The 21,952-nt window shown below is 38.5% G+C and overlaps 1 protein-coding gene across 1 annotated transcript in view; it reads left to right on the forward strand.

Annotated features, from left to right (window-relative positions):
• Window positions 1-2,489: 2,489 nt before the first annotated feature.
• Window positions 2,490-21,952, forward strand: part of LOC129771375 (uncharacterized) — a 184,131-nt gene continuing 164,668 nt past the window's right edge. The window contains exon 1 of the mRNA XM_055774958.1: window positions 2,490-5,040. Coding sequence (XP_055630933.1) covers window positions 4,263-5,040 — 778 coding nt within the window. The 5' untranslated portion in view covers window positions 2,490-4,262. The remainder of the gene's footprint in view (window positions 5,041-21,952) is intronic.

The raw sequence follows: 21,952 nt of genomic DNA on the forward strand, positions 1-21,952 counted from the left end.
AAATGGTGACGTAATGATGACGTAATTTTTCTTGTATCATTTATTGCTTTGCACTTGTCTGTGCAGTGGGTTTCGCTATAGTAAAATGGGACGATATATGCGGTTCAAACTTGTATGCAGGCTTCGAAAATAGTGTGCCATGTTTGATACAGCGCGAATATGCAAACAACAGTCTTCGTTCCTCTCTTAGTTTAATCACTAAATGTTACAAAAGTGATTGCTGACATTCATACAAGTATCTGAATGATCCTCTCATATTTGGTTATATGTTAGTGAGAGTTTACTTGCATGACACATTGTGTATCATTTGATTTTGATCGAAATCCAAACACTGTTTTTTTGTTTTGTTCGCATCATATTGCAAAAAAATATTGCGATTTACATCACTACTATATTTGACACGTTTGACAGTAGCAAAAATAGTTCAGATTCGTACTATTCGAATTGTCTGATTGAGTTTGTGAATTGTTGCATAGAATGATCAAATATTTAAAAATTAGTCGTCTTGTTACAAAATCTCTATAAACCTGCAAGGATATCCAATAATCTGTAATTTGTATATACGGATTGTTGCTCAAAAAACATGCTGAAAATCTGTATCATTACAGAAAAATCTGTATATGTGGCAACACTGTTTGCAATATCGATTTCTCCCAGGCAGCTTGGTTTTGATGTCTCTGTTAGGGACCCACCGCATGTGTCACCAGTTCCGACCAATCAGAAGTGGGTATTTCTGTTAAGATAGGGGTTGAGATTTTTTAATTGTTCGATAGATATTTTCAAGACATGTATTGTTTTCTTCAATATAAAAAATTGTTATGGAGTGCCGGAATCGATTCACGCAAAAATTTCATCAATCCATCATGAAATGACTGCGCAATAAGCGTTTGAAATTTTCACGATGTGCACGATTTTCTATTTTCAATTTGTACCCCAATATGTTCCCGAAAGATGCAATCCTACGTCAAAAAACGGACCTTGCAAAATCTGACTACCATTTATTTCAATTCATTCAGTATTATTTGATGGAAAAACATCGACGAGCTGCCGATAAGGTAGTGTTTTGCAACACTGAACTCTGAACTTCAACCGATTGGTTGCGCCTTTGCTAAAATTCGGCGCAATAAGAGGAAGTTTATTTCTCTACTAATTGAGGTGCCACAAAAAAAACAAACCAACTCGTTGCTTGTTCAACATACTTGTCCATCTTCTAGAAGAGGTCATCGAGCCCCGTTCGATCCTTCTCCAGATATTTTTTGTTGGTTGAAGGTGTGATTAAAAGGAATTTACTTCTCAACGATTGAATAAACGAAAATTCTTGCCGAGAATTCAAGAGTATATGCTTCGACTAATATTTTATTATGTTTATGTTCATGATGGAATGGAAAGCAAAAAAAAAGATATCTCGAGGCCATGTCTGCTCAAAAAAAAATGTAACAGTTAAAAAACGATAAATGTTACTCATTAAGAAATTATTACTAATAAAAATAATGAGATTTTTAGATTTTTTTAAACCGTTTGTTATGTTGTGCTTTACACCAACACTGTATATTCCAAACCCCAAAATGGATGACTTCATATCAGATGATTCACAATCTTTCAGTTCATTAAAATTTATTATACACAGAAATAAACTCATCAATCCATTTGATTGCTGAAGCACAATTTAATGAAACAAATGAAGTGAATCGAGACAATAATCAAACGAGTTTCTATAACAATACTTTGAATGGTACCGCTATGCTTGTCAAAAAATTACGTTACCATCCTCCCTTTATTTAGTCTTTTCCGTGATTCCGTCGCCTACGTCATACTTAGGGAAGTCCCGCACTTCCAAACTGTGTAAGGAGGAGGAGGCAACCAAAACCAACATCAAACAATAACAGGAAAAATAACAGATGAATGCTTGAACAAACGGAAAATCACCGGGCACCACTGTTGCAACATCAGTTGACTGCTAACAAACAGCATGCATCCCACCCACCCATACGGCCGTTCGGTTCGGCTCATCATTGCCTTCCCCCCCCCCCCCCCTTCCGGTTATACTTCCCAAACTAGCATCTCAGTTTCTCCCGGCTGTTTGGTGACGTCGTCAGCAGCGGCGACCACAGAGTTCTCAGGGTGGGTTTGAGTGTGTGTGGAAAACAACGATTACGATCCGAACCGACCCGTTGTCAGCGTCATCGTAAGCCACCAGGACGACGTCTCCTTCGGTCGCTCCTTTCGGGGGTCCTGAATGAAAAACGGCGCGCAGGCGCCTTCCGGCGTTTGCCCATGCCGAAGACTACAACCACGCTCGCTTACGTTGGTTCCGTTTGAGGCGCGCGTGCTCTCTCTCGCTCCTTTTCGCCTGCTCTCGGGCTGGACCACCACTGTTGGGCAAAAGAGAGCGAAGCTCTCGGAAGAGCGGAAAATTCTGCTAGCAGGGAAGAAGACCTCAGACACGGCACAGTGACGAAAGCCAGTTTGGTCCTTGGTGCCACCGTGTATCCCGTTTAGCCGAAGCTCAGCGGAGGCAGACCAGGAAAAAAGTACCACTCCGTGTTCGTTCGTTCATTCGCGTTTCATCCCTTGACGAGGCAGTTAGTGTGTTGTACACGGTTCCCGAGCGCGCGTCATGGCCAAAGCGGCCTCCCAGGGTGGTCCAACTTACCCCCTTATCATCACTACAACCATCTACTACTGAGAAGCAAAAAAAAAAAAAAGGAACAACAGCTCTGAAGAAGCTCTAGCCAAGAACATAACAGTGCAGAACAGTTCGGTAGGAAAGCATACATAGTGATCTGTGTGTGTGTGTGTTTGGTACGGTGTTCAAATCCATTCCGAAGCGAATCATCTAAAAACGAAGGAAAAACAAGAACAAGAACAGACTCCCATCGTAGATTTCCAGGAAGACCTGTGCCGTATCAAAAATAGCTGGCGATTAGGATCTCGGACCCAGACGTGCCCCAGACTACCAACCGAAGCGGACGCGGACACTTTTGACACACGCTCTGACAGACTCCCAAACATCTTCCGAACGAGTGACAGATTCCGTGTGTGTGTGTTTGGTTCCGTTGCACAACATTTTCCTCCGCTTAGGATACTTTTTTTTTGGGAATTGGTTCGCGGAATGAGTCCGGTGTGATCCTGCTAGTTTCATTCTGCTTTCGCGACACGACGTGACGGTGTGTGAGTGCAAAATTAATCCGAGACAGAGTGGGAAAAACAATCCGTAAGACAGCCGGAAAAAAGTGAGCTTTCCTCCGTTCCAGTTTCGTTCCGTTTGAGCCGCGATTCCTCTTTCCGCGAGTGAGTTGTCCGTGTGCAAGAAAGTGTCAATACAATGAATCAGTGAGTCGGAGGCAAAGAATAAGAAAGAAGAAACAGAAAGCCCAAATATTAAAGAAAAAGGATATTTTTGATGAGATTTTTGTTTCCACATACACATACACATAAAATCAGAGGAAAATAAAGCATACCCTGAGAGATATCCGGAGTCTATTTTTATACACTAACAAACACATTTTCGAATAGCAGGAAGGAAGACACACAAAAAAAAGAGCAAGTCGAGTGAAGAGCATCAAGAGCCAGAAGTGAGAAAGGTGAAATCAAGTGAAAACTGTGTGCTGGCAAGGCTTTTGTGATAACGCTCGGCTCGGTGTGCTTCGACAATCGATCCGGAACCGAAACGAAACCTGACAGGAATTACGGAGCGGATCGTCGGAGCTCAGGTCGTGAAGAATAACACACGGGATACCAGGTCCGTAATCGATATCGGAAGAGGACTGCAAGCAGCAGCGGGCAGCCAACAGCGAGCGAGTGAACGATAAGGATTCACACGAGTGCGCTAAAAATAGAACGTTGGTGTGCTGTAATAACCATAATAATAATAGTACTAATCATAACGGTCGGCGTTTGGTAGGAGTGTAGGAAAAACAGCCAGAGATACCCAGTGGAAAAAATTGACTCGGTGTGGTGCTAGCGAATCATTATCCCCCTCCTCACCCCTCTGTTGACGGTTGAGGATACATACTTTCCCGGTTTGAGTTTAGAAGTTTGAACCTGTTGATTGACTTGTTGTTACGTGTGCGTGTGCGGTTTGCCGTTTACTGCTGTTGGGCGCTCACGCAAGGTCACTCGCGTGTGAGGGTGTGTTGCTCTGCCTCTCTGTTCTATCGCTCAAACCATCCCCCGGGGCAGAAAACCAAGCCTCAATTATTCGCCCACCCACTCGTTACCTAGATATAACTGTATATAGCTCCACCATATATATCAGGAAGATGTTCCGCGAAGTTCTGCCGATCCTGGCGTACATGAGTGTGCTGTCCAGCACGTACTCACTGCACATGGCGCGCGATGCGTACATCAAGGCCCCACCACCGCCTCCCGCCGCTGCCCAGCTGCTCGAGGAACTGAACGATATGTCCGAGCTGCTGGCCGAGAACAGCATTCCGGCTGGGCTGCCACAGTCACACACAAAAGCGCACCACCACAGCAACCTGCAACAGGTGCAGGTGCAGCCGCAGTCGCACAACCTGGGTGGGGCAGCTGCAGGTGGTCCCCACGGGGTCGTAATCAATCACCTAACCAGTAACGAACTGCCCGAACTCAGCCCACCACCGGTGCGTCATCCGGTTGGTCCACTGATTCAACCCCGCGGTCTCCAGGAACTCTTCGGAGTGCAGACCAACTTCGACATGCGCAATGTTCAGCACCTGAACGCTGCCAGCATCAATGGCAACCCCAGCGATCTGGGTAGCGAGGAAGATCAACCTCATCAACAACCCCCACAGCAACAGCAACAACAACAGCAGCAACCACAGCGAAGTCCCAACAACAAACGATCGTCGCACAGTAGCAACAACAGTAATGGCGGCGGTGGTGGAGGCGCAAGCTTCATGGAGACGGACGGTGGTCCACTGGACGGGGGTTCCAGCGGTAGCAGCAGCAGTAGCGGCGGCAACAGCGGTGGCCTGCCATCAATCCCTCATGGTATGGCCAGTCAGCTAATGCTGCGCAGCGCCCGGGGACAGCGGCAGTACGACGTTCCACAGATCGGTGAGTAGGCACTATAAGTTGTTTGTATTGACGAGGACATCCCATAATGAATGGTAGGCTTCCCCGACGGGATACAACATTCTCTCAACACCAAGGCTGGCCAATTCCAGCGAATCCGGCAATAGCTCGGGGAAGCGTTCTCCTGGAAATGATCTATTAATTACAGCGGTTGGAATCGATTCGAAGGAATCTGCGGAAGGAGAAAAAGGAATCTGTTGCTATCGTGTTGAGAGAAGTTTCCCCGTACAGATGCTTTGGTTGGCATGAATCGTCGAGAGGGTGGGAGCGCATGATTGTTCTTGCTAAAACACTGATATTGTTTCGTCTATTTTACGCGAAAGAAATCATTTATTGGAACATCAAACCCAAGTGGGTTCCTGAAATAGTTTGCGCAGTAATTTGAGTAATATGAGGGTTTACACCGCCCTCATATTACCTCAACCATTGAAGGCCATCTGCTTGCTTGATAACCAAAGCGATGAGAACATCAATTGATTTGCGCCAATTTCATGACATAGTAATATCTTGATACACGTAGAATCCTTTTTATGTTCATAGCTCGCTGGTGAATTATATTTAGTAGAAAACCCGTTTCGTCAAGGAGTATTGTCAACACAGATACAGCCCGTATTCATAAATTCAGATCTTCTCAGAAGCTTATTATCACACGCAACGGAAGAGCAGCTTTCTCATTATCGGAGTTTTCATCAAATTGTGGGCTAACCCATCGTGAAGCCTTCTATCTCGTGCCAGTAGTCAAATACAATAAACATTATCAGAATAGTACACGAATACTATTGTCTAGCATATCGTATGAAAATTTTAAGACACGTAGTTCAGAAACGTTGTTGTCGATTTTGAACCTATAACGGACTAATGCGTTTCAATAACGATTAAATGCGTACTCCAGCTTACGATTCATGACACAGACGCGATTCATAGTCAAAAATCAAATCAGAGATTTATGACTTGGCGTCTTGTACGATGTCCACATTCTAGATTGTGATGTTCTGGTCGAATTCGAAGGTTTTTTGTCAACAGATGCTTTAACATTCTCGAATAAGATTCTCCAGTAACCATTTATGAATTTAGTTTAAATCAAATAGCTGCCTTTTGTTACATGTTGATATTTCAACATCGAAATTTTTTTCCAAAAACACTCATGTTTTATGAGATGGGCAAACCGTTCTCGAACGGTACAAAAAAGAGTGAACGAACGGTCGTTCTTTTTTCAAGAAGGGAAGCTCGCCCCACGAACTGATTGCGAGTGGACGGTTTGTGAACGAACTGATCCCGAAAAAACTATTTGCGAGTGAACTGTTTGTGAATGAACTGGTTCAGAAGCAACTGTTTGCGAGTGAACTGTATGGGAAAGACCTGATTGAGAGTGAAATGTTTGGGAATTAACTGTTTGAGAACGAAGTGTTGTAAGAAAATAAAACGATGTTGTAATTTACGAGCAAAATGCATGTTACGCAGGGTTTATTTTGTTTATGTTCACTCAGTTTTGGGTTGAAAATTGAATAAGATTTTCGTAGTTTTAAAAGGAAAAGCTATATATTTCCAAATTAATATTTTTTTTAATTCCGCGTAACATTCTCATACTTCTTGATCATCAGAAAAAAAATCTTCATGAATTAGGTAAACATATAATCATCTAGTGAGGACAAGTTGAGAAAAAAGTTTTTTCGTTGCTTTCAATCCATTTTTTGGTCTATTGCGTGTAAGTGATATCGTGATTGTTTGTATGATTGATTGTTAGTGAAAATAAAAAAATAGCTGTTGGATTTGTTCTTTGAATGAACTGTTATGAAACATGATCTTACAAAACACCTGTGTTTCTCCCTAACAAGAAATATGAAAAGTTGCACATATTTTGTGCGCATCAAATGGCACTATACATATACTATTGTCGGCCGATAAACATATTTTCACATACAGTTGGCGACTTTTAAAGAAGAACCACATTATATTTCCCCACTAATTATCAAAAGTATGAATCCCACACGGATAAAAAAATCTCCTATTCAATCCAACGATATCAATCAATAGCTGTCTATTGATGTTGGGTTTTAACATTCTATATTGTTTTTAATACCGCTGAATGAAAGAGCGAAAGAACGACTCAAAAGAACTGATTCATTTAGATGAACGGTTAGTGACTGATCCGTTCATCAAAGTGAACTGTTTTGCTCATCTCTTACATATTTGCTTGCTATCTAACAAAACATACACTAGGCAAAAAAAATTAGAGGAACAAAGTGCGAAGTTGGAAATTTTAAGTGATTTTTGGCATGCTGTAACTTCGTGAAAAATCAACGCATATCGATGGGATGCGCATCATTTTGAAGCTACAACTTTCAGATATTACAATATTTTACGTACACATTTTTATCTTTGTGTTTGTAGGTGTAGTGGACAACAATATCGGGAAGAAATTAATAATCGAGATTTCTTTGTTTTTTCAAGAAAATTGTGGACTAACACAATTTTTGCTACCCAACTCAACAGAAAATTCAGTTAACCTTATCAACCAGCTTTTATTTAGTTCCAAGAACGTTCCTGTAGGACACACAGAAACACAGAGATATTTTAGTTTGAATGAAAAACTACCTCTTCGTCTTTGATGATGAATAATTCTATAAACAAACATCGCACAGCAAATCGAAAGGCAGTTTTGAAAACCCCAATAAATTCTGCACAATGATAATTTGTTACTTTGACGAAAAAAAAATTATTTAAAATTTTTTGCATCGATTTAAAAAAAGCCTAAAAATAGGATTTTTATAGTGCTTTACAAAATCCACTGTAATTCTGCGTTTTATCTAGTTGATTTAATCTAGTTGAGTAAATACCGTTTTGTCTCATATTCCGAAAAGTCTCAAGTTCCGAACACTTCATTTTTAAATGCAAATTTACTAAACTTTTATGATTGAATAATGAAAACACAGACATTCTTTGAGGTATAGGCTTCATTTTGACATCATTTACAGGTATCGATACAGCCTATAGTTTATAATATTAGACATTTGCCAAAAAGTGACAGTCAAAATCAATGATAAAATGTTTGCGTTAGCAAATTCCGTAAAAATCAAGTATCGTTAATTCTCAGTTTTTGTAGTTTTTTCAACTATTTTAATTGTTGGTTTCATGTTCAGTGCTAGAGAATGTAAGAACCTACAATAAATGGATGAAAAAAAAAGATATTTTATGCAGAAATCTTAATTAAAATTATTATTGAAGTTGTGTTCGGAATATGAATCAAGGTTCTACGCATGATTCAAATTCCGAACACTTCATTTTCAAATGTAATTTCACTGAACTTTAACGTAATAAATAATTGAATAATCAAAACCCCGAAATTCATTGGTTTATAGCCTTCATTCTAACAGCATTTGCAGGTATCGATACAGCCTATAATTTATAATATTGAGCATTTGCAAAAAAAGTGACAGTCAAAACCAATGATAGAATGTTTGCGTTAGCAAATTCTGTAAAACACAAGCATCGTTAATTTTTTCGTTTTATAGTTGTTTCAACTATTTTATTTGTTGGTTTCATGTTAAGTGCTAGAAATGGTAAGAATCTACAATAGATGGATGAAAAAAACAAAAGATATTTTATGTAGAAATCATCAAAGTTAGTGTTCGAAATATAAATCAAGTTTCTACGCATGATTTAAATTGCGAGCACTCAAGTTTTAAACGGGAATTTACTGAACTTTAATGTTGTAAATAATTTAATCAAATATAAATAGAAAAAAAACCTGACATACTTTAGGTTATTCTTCATTTTAACATCATGTACAGGTATCAATACCGATATAGCGTCCTTGGTCAACCATGTAAACTGTAAAAAAAACAAATACAATCAATTATTACGAAAACAAAATCCATTTTTTTCTCGAATATAACATTTTTCCAAAAAAGACAAGCTAATTGACTTCAATTTGATAAATCAATCATATGAATCGGTCTAGTAGTTTTAAAATTATGATTTTTTTATATATTGCATTTTTGCTATTCGGAGTTTGAGACAAAAGTGTTCGGAACATGAGTCAGTGACAAAAATGATGTTCGAAATTTGAAACAAAACTGATTCAACATATTTTTAATTTTTCACTTTGATCACTTTGATGAATTTGTAAACAACTTAATTGTAGTCAAATGGAAATGAAGGCTTCATTTTATCCAAATTACAAATTAATTTCGCGAAAGAGTACCATTTTGAGTAAAGAGACACTGTTTAATGGCCACCAAAGCTTAAGTGTTCGGAGTTTGAGACAAAACGGTAAGAGGAACATTTAATCGCAAATCGTATCAGAAGTAAAAAATCCTACGCGACTCTCACAATGAACGATTAGTAACTTTCGTTTTCATGCTTTCGTAGGTAGATGCTTAGGTGCTGGAGGTGCGTATAAGTTAGACTCATAAATTTAATACATGTATTAAATCAAGCTGTAAACAATTTTTTTACGAAAGTCATGGGAGTATTTTTTGATTATTGGTTCTGAAGAAACCCCAATGTTCATGAATTTTTTTTTCCTATCATTCATTTTCAAAACCTGAACTTGTTTGCTAATACAAACACACTGCGAACAATTGAATTGTGTCGGCTAGTTGCGACAGATTTGAGATATTCGTTTTTTCAGTTTTTTAGACATTAGATACATTGTTCCACTTATTGGCAATGAGGAACAGTGCCAAAATCGAACAACTCCATATAAAATACATTTGCTTCCTAACTCATTCTTCCGTTACAAACAAGCACAAGAGGATGAAAGTATCTGAGGTAAAATCTGAATTCATCTACCATTGATGTGATCTTCCTTATTTTAGATAATTTTAGCTTATTACCGGCAGACATTTTCTGTTTAACGAAACCCTGCAAAGTACAAATACGCTGCGATAAAACAATGGCATCGAGGACTGAGAGATTTTTATTCAGCGAAATATAATCGTCAGTTAGGTTTACTTCATCAGTGAGATGACCCACCAGATCCGGCGGATGAATATTCATTACAGTAATTTTATTGAAATCGTCGTTCCACGTCCCGAAGATTTACTCCGCATTCGAAACTGTACGGAGCGCAATCACCAAAGGATGCAAACAAAACGTAACTTTTCATCAAAATTTGCTAAATCAATCGATCTAATCCACCGCACAATTAGAAAAACAAAAATAAATGAAAAATATACCGTCGTCCGAAGTGAACAATTATGAATGGGCTGCAGAGGTCCGATATGCTGATTATTATACAGCAGAAACAAATGTTCGTAATGGCCAATGTTCGATTTTTTGAATACTTCATTTTTCCACTTTTATACTGTAGGTAGGAGGTTCAATCGAATGGGTTTTGTCCTTCATCATAACCGCATGTCGTATATCTGAAGACGTCACATATTTGACACCCCATTTTTTTTTATTTTTTCAAATTGAAAGAATCGTCCTGAAATCACTGAAAAATGTATTTTTTGTCATTTTCATACAAAAATAAGGGTGAAGTACACTATTTTACGTAAATTAACTAAACTTTGACGAAAAAGCATGCAATTTTACAAAACAAAGAGGAACAAAAAACGATTTTTTCAAGAAAAAGTGAACAAATTTCATCTCGATTTATTTCTAACTAAAAAAGTAAAACGTTGTGTTCTTCTTGTTTCGCTTTCTTTCCAACTCACTATCCTTTCACTTTCTACCTTTTCTGCTGTTTTAAATTTCTTTCACTTTTATTTCACTTTCCAAAAACACGTCCTATCTTTCTGAACGTACTTTGCGAATTAATCTGTCAACGCAATCGATAATGTTTACATCATTATCAATGTAGATCTACGGCGGAAAAAACAATGTTGCCAGACCGGGTGGGGTTTTATCCCCAAATCGGGCGTAATTTAATTTTGCTGCATGGGCATACAATACTTAGCATAGTGTATCATCAACACTATGTTCACATAGGGGTGCCAAATTGCCCGCACACCGAATTTTCACTTTGGAATGAAATCTATGAAATTTGTGATTAAAATCTCGATACACTTACTCGAATTCGTTGAAGAACATAAATTTCTTGATCCAGATCAGCTTTAATATTCAAAATCGGCTCACTATTCGATTTTTAATGATTTTCCAAAAGACGCCAATGAAAATTTTTCGAGATTTCAAAAACAACAAAACTTGAACTCTTTTTAAAAAACACAGATATTTTGGGTTTTTGGCATCTGACGTTTGTTACTACATTACTAGAACACTTTATTTTCAATCACCACCAGAGTGCGCTCATTACCGCCGGAGATCCGGGTGGGTACCAAATTACCCACGGGGTACCGAATTTGTACCAGTTCCTCTACTTATCAGGAAAACGGGGCATTGAGATACAGCTGCGTACAAAATACATTTGTGTCGCTTTTGCTCGTACCAAAAACAAATATGGTAAATAAGAAGGAATAGGAAGCAGCTTTAAAGCTTAAAATTTAAAACTCAAATTTATAGGATAATGCAAATTCTTTTACGGACATAAATAATATTAGCTCTTATTTCTAAAAAATATTTTTCGTGAAATATTTACGTTTATGTTTTTAGAGACATGAACGAAAATCCGTTATTGAAAAATTGGAATACTTCTCAAAGAGTTTCAGAGCTACTGACTTTGAGAAAGCGACATTCCTTCCGCTGTTTTTTTTTTCAATGGGGCAATTCTCAATCAATGTAACATCAAACTAAACGGTAGAGAATAGAAAGGTGCTATAGCTTCGAATCCTCGGTTGTAATTCTCGCTTCCTCCTTCAAATTATTTGTCAGTCCAACTTTGAATAATAACTATAATGGCAAGAGAAAAACATGTGTGATTACGCGTGAGGGAGTTATAAACAGCTACATTTCCCGGCACTGTCACTTCAAAGTTGAGCATTACCTGAACTGAAATTTTAGCATGTCTTTCGCAATAATTTGAATGGGCGTGAGTTTAAAATTATTCTTCGACTTCTTCCTCCTTCCGATATACGAGGGCGATACGATACGTATTTTTCAGATGGATTAAAGAAGTTGGAGCATCGCTGGGTCAAGTGTATCGAGCTAAAAGGAGACTATGCTGCAGCACCCAGACTTTTAGATCTGATGAAAGAGTGTTGTATACAGTGATGGATTTTGAGATACCTTTGGTATAATAACTGTTATATCGGTATGTGACGGTGTGGTGATGTTGAGAAGTTCATTACAAAATGTTAAAGACTCATTTTGCTCATATTTTCAACGAATGAAAGTCAAGTCTATGCATGTATACTAGTACTAAACAGCTGAGCGAATCTGTCCACTCGTAGATCGTTATATCATACAGATAAACAGAATAATGTTTTCTCTTATGCGAAAAAGGCACTGAGAACACCATTTCCGACTGTGAGCGCCAAAAACCCTTGATTTCTCAGGAAATCGAGTGCGCACCCGAAGACGCATCATCGAACGGGGATATAACCCATCCTGCAGTCAATGGGCTGTTAAGAAATAACGCTGCGTACCCTCGATAAAACTGCCACAATTAATCACGCAAAAGCCGCAATTCCGGCATCCTCGGATTGACCGGCGTGATCTAGCTTAACCCGATAGGAATCGATTAATCCCCAAAACATCAGCTCCCCGGTCGTAAATTCCGGTGGGTGATGGTTGGAAAAGGATGCGAAAACTCAACTGCACGTTATTTCCCTCCTCTCTCTACCCCTCTACTGTTTCCTGCTTCTGGGAGGGACCTTCGTGCGATGGAAACATGATCCGGCAGGCAGGCATGCAACCGCGCAACGAAACAAAAACAAAAACTCAAAACGAGTCGTATCCAACCCTGCCCTAATTGGGGTACGTTTATTGGATAATCTTCATCATTACCATCGTCATCATTTATTTGGGGCCGAAAATGGTCCCTGGCATGTGTATGTGTGTGTGTGTGTTGATGTGTATTGTTTTTCTTTCACTTCAAGAAACATGTTTTCCTGGCGTTTTTCCTGTCAGTTGCGCCGCACGTTCCGCAATTCGTGGCTAAGTGTGAATAACAATACACCAACAGGTTATGATGACTGCGGGTTGATGAGAATGAGGATTTCATTTTTGTGATCGGTGTGTTTTTGTTGTGCAATTTGTCTGTGAGTTTTTTTTTTGTTAGTTCGTCCTCACACTCTCGCTCTCCAGCCCCATGCAGATATATGAAGCTGGCTGACACACGAACGGTGTGCCCGGCGCGTAAAAGCCTGCGTGCGCATGCCTGAGCAGTATCAAGGCTATATTAATAAGCATTTTGCCACCAGGACGGGGACAGGTCCCAGGGCCATTGCGCGGTATACAGTGACAAGATGTGATGGCAAAACTCATCGTCCACACCGTCCATATATTACCGTCTTCATGTCACATATGCTGATATGCTGACACACGAACCGTCAACCGGTTGGGCTTTTGAAAATTCCAACAATTCCGTCGTTGTTTACACTCTACAACTCACATGGTTTCTCGGAAATTATGAGCCTAACCTAACTGATTAACATATTTTACAGTACACTTCTCTGATTTTTCCATTTTTATGTAAGTAATCAAAACTTCTTGTTCATCAGATTCTGTTCGATCAATTGATCTGTAGATTAATATACAAGGCAGTGAGATATAGGCGGATACAAGCCAAACATTGAACTTACTAGCGTCAACTTCGACTCTTTTCAAACCATCTAGTTATAACCAATAATCTGGTCTAGACTAGAGACTGGCATCTAATTGTATGTATCAATGTGTAGAACTAACCAAACATGGGAAGATTCTTTTATTTATTTGTATATTTCTAACGTTTGCGGAAAGTCAAAACATATCTACCACCAGAGGTGACAATAGTCATTCTCGTCATACGAAGAAGATGAAAAAATAAAACTCGTCGTCATCCCCTCAAGCGAAGCAAGATGTATTATTCCTCGTTGTGTTGCACACAAACGATGACGATAGTCATGCGACCGTAAGCAGTGCTTGGAAACATCTGTTGCACATCAATCTTTTCAGCTGAATTTCCGACCACATTCGATCATTATACCATTGCATTCGGGATACCGAAAATGAACCAACGCCAAACCTCACAATCACATCAAGCCACTCACAGTTGATTCGTCCAGTTTTGTTCAATCTCTTTTTCGTTCTGCTCTGCGTTCACGGTATGTGAGCAAAAGGAAATATCCCTAGTTTTGCCATTCATTGATATTATAATACCAGTTCATTCAGTATCAGCATCGTGCTCGGACACTGACGAAACGGAGAAATTCGTTGAGGAAGATAACGAAGTACAGAATGCTCATAATAGTGACAAGAAATTAAATTGTTGAAGCATTGAAGCATGACTCAATGAGAAAATAGAAAATGAACAGTCACAACATTCCTGACAATTCAATGGCAATGAATAAATGTGAATGAATTCTCATGATTCGTGCTTTAAGGAAAACTCAAATAGCACAGAATGAATATCAATGAACACAGTTGTAAATTTGTTTGACGTCGAATGAATGACAGCAGCATCGACAAGTAGAATAAACGCGTTACACTGATAAAAATATATTTTCAATATTACTTAACAAGCTCAATATTTCCAAGCCCTGACCGTGAGTAACGACTATTTCTAACCGTAGCAAGACTAATCAAGACAAAAACTGTATTCGACAAAGTTGTAACATATGATAGAGCGCTCATTTTTATGTTATCAAATATAGGGTGACCAAAATTATCGATGAAATAAAAAATATAACTTTCTTATCTTTATAGATAGAGGTAAAATTGGTTCGACAATATTGTAGCCCCAGTTATTTGGGACATCTTTGTAGAACAAAGTTTTTTTTTTCTATCTCTTGAAATAACCGATATAGCACCTTTTTTCTAAGTAACGTTAGGGTCATCATGGAAAAAACTGTATTTCGCTCTAACTTTTATATTTCAAATTCTACATACAAACCATCTTCGAAAGACTTTTAGAACTTGCTAATACAAATATTTTGCGATGCAAAACTTGTCGATGTCTCAACTTCACTCAAAGTTATTGATATGACTTCCAAAAAATAGGCTCTTTTCATTTGTTTGTCATTTTTCTGGGGCAAACAAAATTATTTTTTGTTGGCAGACTTTGAAAGAACAAATTTCACTCTATGTAATATATGATTTTCAAAACTATGTTATTTTTTGTGTTTGAGTAAATTAAAATTGAAATCATGAGTTTTTGGGTGAAACCCCATCAATAACTTTGAGCAGGATTGAGATATTGACAAATTCTTCATCGCAAAATCCTGGTATTGATAAGTTCTAAAAGTCGTACGAAGACAGTTTTGGTGTAAAATTTGAAATGTAAAAGTTAAAGCCGTTTTTATCATGGTCACCCTAATGCAACTTTGAAAAAAGCGCTAAATCGATTATATTAAAAGATAGAAAAAAGTTTTGTTCATCAAAGTTGTTTTAAATAACTGAGGCTACAACAACTATGTCCAACTATGTTTGTCTCTATCTATATAGATTTTTCATTTCATCGACTATTTTGGTCACACTATTTTTGATAACATAAAAACGAGTATTCTATCATATGTAACAACTTTGTCGAAGACAATTTTTGTCTAGGAAATAACCTTCGAGCTCTAATTGCTTATTTCCACTTGAATGCATCTCCTGGACCATTTTTTTTTTATCTGTATTATAGTGACTTTCAACTCATTTGGCTGGTTCGTCACTTTTACTTCCATTTTTGGAAGAATGTCGGGAGTGAGAATTGAACTCGTGACCTTTAGCGTGAGAGGCATGGATGTTACCAGTACGCCAGATCGGTTCCACTCCTGGACCATTGTGCAGTGTTTGGGAATCTATCAATATACATTAAACCACAATGTGTAGAGTTACAAATAAAATTGATTTTTGCTAGTGCTCACTAGCAGCACACTATCAATGATACTATTATGGATGTGACTGTCCATTTCAACCTCACCAGTGCAATTATTTCAATAATTTAAATTTACCACTTACGAATGAATTTACTTTTCCGTACATACCTTATATCGCTTCTCTGTTAACTCACAAACCGAAATATAACCATCAGCGAATTCAATTTTGTAATTAAACCACTCAAAATGCCTCATATCGAAGCCGCAAAAATTACATCCACACGCGGAATCATGTTTGATTTTAGGTTTTTGTTTCCCTATTCCACTTTTGATCAGTATTCATTGTCATAGGATGGTTTAAATATTCCAGAATATCATGTAGAAGGGGTTCCCATCAACAAAAATTTTAATTTCATAATGCAACTATACAAATCAACCACCTGGCCATCATACCCCCACTATCCGTCTTACCCGCGGCTCCCCTAAACAAATTTTCGGCGCCAGCGAGATATAATCGATTCTGATCTGGAGAGCATTGAGGAGGAGAGTCACGCTAAAAAAGTAAGTAGAATTGAAGAACGCAAGGAATAGAAGCGTTAAAAATAACAATATAATCTGACTACCCTTCCTTGAATATCTAGCTAGCTGTTCCTTCGTCAGGTAGCACTCACTGACACAGTTGTGTCATGCTCTGTTGCAGTAACAGAATATGAATCATTCGGCTTGCGTAGCCTGTATTCATGATGCATGGAGGGGTTCGATATGTAGTGAGCGGGAAGCAAAGAAGAATATAAACTTTCAGCACCGAAACCGGTCATGACGATTTTGATTCGTATGATCGTGTATCATGCAGAGCTAACCGAAGCAGAGTTCTGTCGTTTTCGTTTGTGTCATAATTCGTAGCATGTAACAACAAACGAATGCCACTGGGAAAAATGACTTCTGCAAGATCATATTGGAACAAACGAAAGTGATTTTAATTCAGAGAAACGCTCAATCATAAACATAAACAAAAGCATAAACGTGAATTGTAACCTTTCACGACGACGGCCGTATATGTGGCAAAGCTTGCGAAAAGGGTTAATGCGTGTTGATTTGCAATGTGTCTCTTGTTTCGCTCTCTCGTATTGCTCTTATATTGCTATGACATATACATTACACACAAACGCTTCTCGCTTGAGTAAATGATGTACCAGTATGAGAGAGTAGCACATTTTTCGTTATTTTTAAGCTCATTTTGTGTTATAAATAAGGATGTCAAAAGATGTACTAAAAATTTATATAGGATGCATGGATGGTTTTTTTAAATGTATTATAAGTGTCATCTTTTCTTTAAACATTGAATAAATATTTAACATTTCTATTCAAATGTCAAAGGTATTTTATTCTGATTATCATAATAAGATGCACTATGAGTATTTTTTTCCATATTTTCTTTTTCATGTCGTTGAGAATGTAGTGAAAAAAAGAAAAAAAAACTCGTTTCAGCCAAAGCTCTTAAAGTGAACCTTATGGGGATTCAAAAAATTTTTCTATTTTTCTTATTTGCAACTGGCTCTTTTCACGAATACACGAATACAATGCAATGATAAATTTTAGGAAAATAAAAAATATATTTAAAATTTATTAGATTTTTTCTCACTGCGCAGTTCTCGAAATATTCTGGAAAAAGATCACCAATATAAAAAAAATACATACATAAACAAAAAAAAATGCATATTTAAATAAATTTAACGTGTAATGGGTTTCAAAATTTAAAAAAATCGACATTTTTTTATACCGCGCAACACTGTAAAAATTCTCAAAAAAAATCACACACATCTACAAAATGTATAGGAACACATTTAAATACGAATTAGAGTAGTACTGAATCTCAAAATCCCCTAAAACAAAATTTCAATATTTCAAGTTTTTTTTAGCATTTTGATGAAAAAAATGTTTGATCATTTTCTCTATATACCCTAGTAAGATTCACTTTAAGTACTTTCTTCAAATTTTTATCTCGAAGCAATCGAGAAGGGGGGTTCAAAAAATAGCCAAAATTACTTTTTTGTTAACCTATGCAATATTTTCCATAGAGCTGGTGAATTGGTTTGGGGGCACTTTTTATTCCCGCAATACGCAATACATTCACTTGCGACACGCTATCATGAGAAACGCTCATACATCCTTTGTAATTGCCAGGTCAAAACGACATGTAATGTTACATGCACGTGTGTTCAATCAAAAAAATGAAGTCTTCATTGAGCTTCGTTACAATAGTCCACGTATTGGGTCGAGAACGTTTCTGGATATATTCGGTTGAATGGCAAAATTGAGAACTATCTCACATACACATTTTAGTTTGGTTATTCGACAAAATACGCCCTGAAAAAAAATATAGAGAAATGTGTGTAACACTTCCTCGGTGATTCCAGATCCGTCAACTGATATACTATTCATCCGAATTCTTAAATACGATCGAATTTAAATTATCCGAACGGATCGGAATTTTGCATTCTGTAATCCGTTCGACTCAGGTCTAATTGAGTTGTGTAAATGTGGTAACCTTGCCACGCAGTTCGATACAGACGACTTTGAGCTTCGTGTTTGAGTAACACTGATTCCAAAGTGCAAAAGTCGATCGAGTCGATTAAATTCGATCGAGTTTCAAACCTATCGTATTCCGGAATATGAGTGATTGTTCAATACTGTTATCACAGACATGGTGATCTGGAACTTTTATCGGCTTGCATGGCAGAAGGAAAACGTATATCGCTTGCTAAAATACGGGGGAATTCATATGTGAATTAAATATGAAATTCACCGTACTGATTTTGTGACGTGAAAACGCTTTGCGGAGTCTGGTTTTTCGCACAAAGCGTGTTGTCACGTCACAAAACGCATGCCGATTCTTGCTAGATTGCGAGTTTTTTTTTTTTTTTTTTTGAAAAACTTAATGTGCAGGAATCTACTTTCATCTCTTGTTGACAAATCATAGCATAAAGTTCATTTGAAGGGGAGATGCGGGTAAGACGTGCGGGTAAACAGTGGTAATATGGTCAGGTGGTTGATTTGTATGGTTACATTATGAGTTTCAAATTTCTGTTAATGAGAACTTCTTCTGCATGTTATTCTATGACAATGAATACTGACAAAAGTGGAAAAGGAAAACCAAAAGCGAAAATCATATATGATTCCGCGCATGCATGTAATTTTGTGCGAATTTTTTTTTTTGTGCGATTTTCTGTTCTTGTGCGGTTTTTTTTTGTGCGGTGTATGAAAAGAAGCATATTTGACGAAGTTATCCTCCATTTAGTTTTTTTCGATGTTTTATATGCATTTCAGTGCGAAAAAGCATATTTGCGTCTCAATCATCCACTTCTGAAATCACTTCCCTTCTCTCATCAAATGCTCTAAGTTTATGCATGACATGATTTCTAACAGCAACATGTTTCGACATGCAACTAAAAGCACAAAACAGCCACGCGCAACCGAAAAGGCAAAGCGTCCCATCGCAAAGTAGGGAATCAAAAGGAAATTGAACGGTGAATGGCGTGGATTTGAGTTATTTTCTTGGGGGAATTTTTTTTTATGCGGTCCCTATCTACCCCACAAAGAAAGTTTTTTTTCAAAATGTGTGTCGAACACTATTTTTTAAAGCCGCTGGTGAAGTTTTGCAAGATTTTTTTATGCGGCTTTTTTGTGCGGTCCCTATCCCCTGCACAAAAGAAGGTTTGCCTGTATATAGAATGAATTATTTTATGGTAAATTCAACGATACCTTGTAGCAATAAATTCTTCTAGGGACACAATAATTTTAGCAATATTTCAATTAATTAATCTTTTCTTAAATTCACTTTTTCACTAAACGTGTCGATGCAAAAGATAATGAACCAACCTGCAAAAGATAATGAAGCTTCTTTTATCCTTCACCGCTGTAAAATTTCCGTTCGTCGACTGTTGACAGTTTGCGAGGTTCAGTTGTGGTAACACCGCGGAACGCTTGAGAAAGCAATGCGCCCAGCGGGAACAGGAACTGCTGAAAAGCACAATATCACTTTTCCATTTTTTCATCATTTAACGGACATTCGTGATGAGGTCAGACCATGATTGAATACAATTATTCCTCTAACGAGCGATAAACTCCTACGCTCCGTATATTACAAACCTGTACATATTACCCGCATCGATCGAAAAAATGTTCTACTTTTGGTCTGTTTAAATTTAGGTAAAAAACATTGAAAAACACATCCTTGTAAAACATTTGTTCGATTATTTCGAATAACAGTTACCATTTCACCCTGGAATGAGTCAAATGATGTTTAAAATTCATGTCCCAGATCATTTCCATGATAAACAAAACTAATCAAAAACCAATTCCCCGTCGCTCATTGGAAAATTTTACATTAATCGCTGCCCAAATTCTCCTTCCGGGAAATCTTGTGCTTTCGATTGAAATGGACATTCTTGTTTGATTTGATCCAAAACGATGAGCGCTAGCTGATCCACAATCCACAGGTTGAATTAAGTTGACGTTAAGTTTGACATTCATCGCATCCGGAAGGTCACCTCTTGGTTGGAGGTAACTTTATCCCGAGAATCCGCCAACAGTTTGCTGGTTGCAATTTGTTGGGCTCTCCAAAACGCTGTCACGTCGGGAGTAATTTAATACTGTCACGTTTACCGTGCCGTGCTGCAAGATCGAGAAGATTATGGGTTATTGTACGGGGTGGCTTTCGCTGACTTCCGGGTCGAAAAGCACAGTTGGAGAACACGAGCAAAAGTTGCTCTCTGAGCTTCGTTAGTGGTGATTCCTTGTCAAAAGGTGGACGAAATTCGTTTCTTTTCTGCAGTTGTTGTTGTTGTTGTTGTTGTTGTTACTGTTGCTGCACTGAAAGGATATCCACCCGGGAGGAAAACTTGTTTCGAAAGGATTATTGGTCTGACGTTTATTGAATGCTGCTTTTGGGTAGAGGACAATCCGCCTACTGATAGCAGCTATTATGTGGAAGCCAATCTACGGAACCTAATCGATCGATGTATTGGGAGATTTTTTCCGAGTGAGAGAGAACGGGAGAGGATGTGCGTTAATTTACACCTGCCTATTTAGACTGCCTACAAGGAAGGTGGCAGGCGAAGCTTGCGGATGTTTATTGGGTGTGACTAAGCCGGGAAATTTATTAGAGATGGAGGCGTTTCGAGAAACGAAGCCCATAGTCGACGGATAGATTACGGTGGTAATTGGATGCGCTCCGTGGAAGGTAGGGGAAGCTACTCTGATCTAGTGAAATCTGTCCAGGCAAGGCATTAAAAGTCAATATCTCATCATGACAGAGTTTCAACGAAATTTGTAATATAACCTGAATTTTATTTTTTATTACTGTTTTCCATCGCTTCGCTCTGTCGCCCGCAGTTCGCAGCAGTTCGGTTACGTGCTAACGAGATAAACTTTATACCCTCCGGATCCGTTCATATGTCAAACTGTCAATTTTTCTAAGAACTTTTCCGACTCTTCCCCTCGGGGCGCCTATGTTAACGGTGTGTGTGTGTATTTGTGTGGGATGGACAGCGAAGAGAGAGATAGAGAATTCCAACCATTCGTCGCAATAATTTGCGCTCCGTTCCGTCGATGCTGGCGGCGCGTATCATTAATTCACAAACAAGGACTCGCGCGATGGCTTACAACGGTTCCAACGGAACACAGGTAACATGAAGCCACCCGGCGCCGGAGGCGCTTTCGGGAGTGGCACAAGTTCTACATTCAGAGCATAACATCCACTTCCACGCACCGCCAGAGAAAGGATCGTCGCTCGGAGGAATGACTTTCGTGTGCTGCTGATTTCAGCGAAATTGTTCCGCTGACAATGGGGTGGTCCCCACAGAGAATCCCGGAAAGCGTTTATGGCTGTTTAGATTCTTCTTCTGTCTCCATCAGCTTCATGTTCGAGTTCGGTAGCATTTCGGTACACTTGCGATTTTACCTTCCACGAAGCAGACCTTCTTTCCGCCGCCGCTGCGGAGGACATTTTTCTGAATTACCCAGTACCAACAATGCGGCACCACACG

The sequence above is a fragment of the Toxorhynchites rutilus genome, chromosome 2 (assembly GCF_029784135.1).
Source record: "Toxorhynchites rutilus septentrionalis strain SRP chromosome 2, ASM2978413v1, whole genome shotgun sequence".
In the NCBI taxonomy this organism is placed as follows: Eukaryota; Metazoa; Arthropoda; class Insecta; order Diptera; family Culicidae; genus Toxorhynchites; species Toxorhynchites rutilus.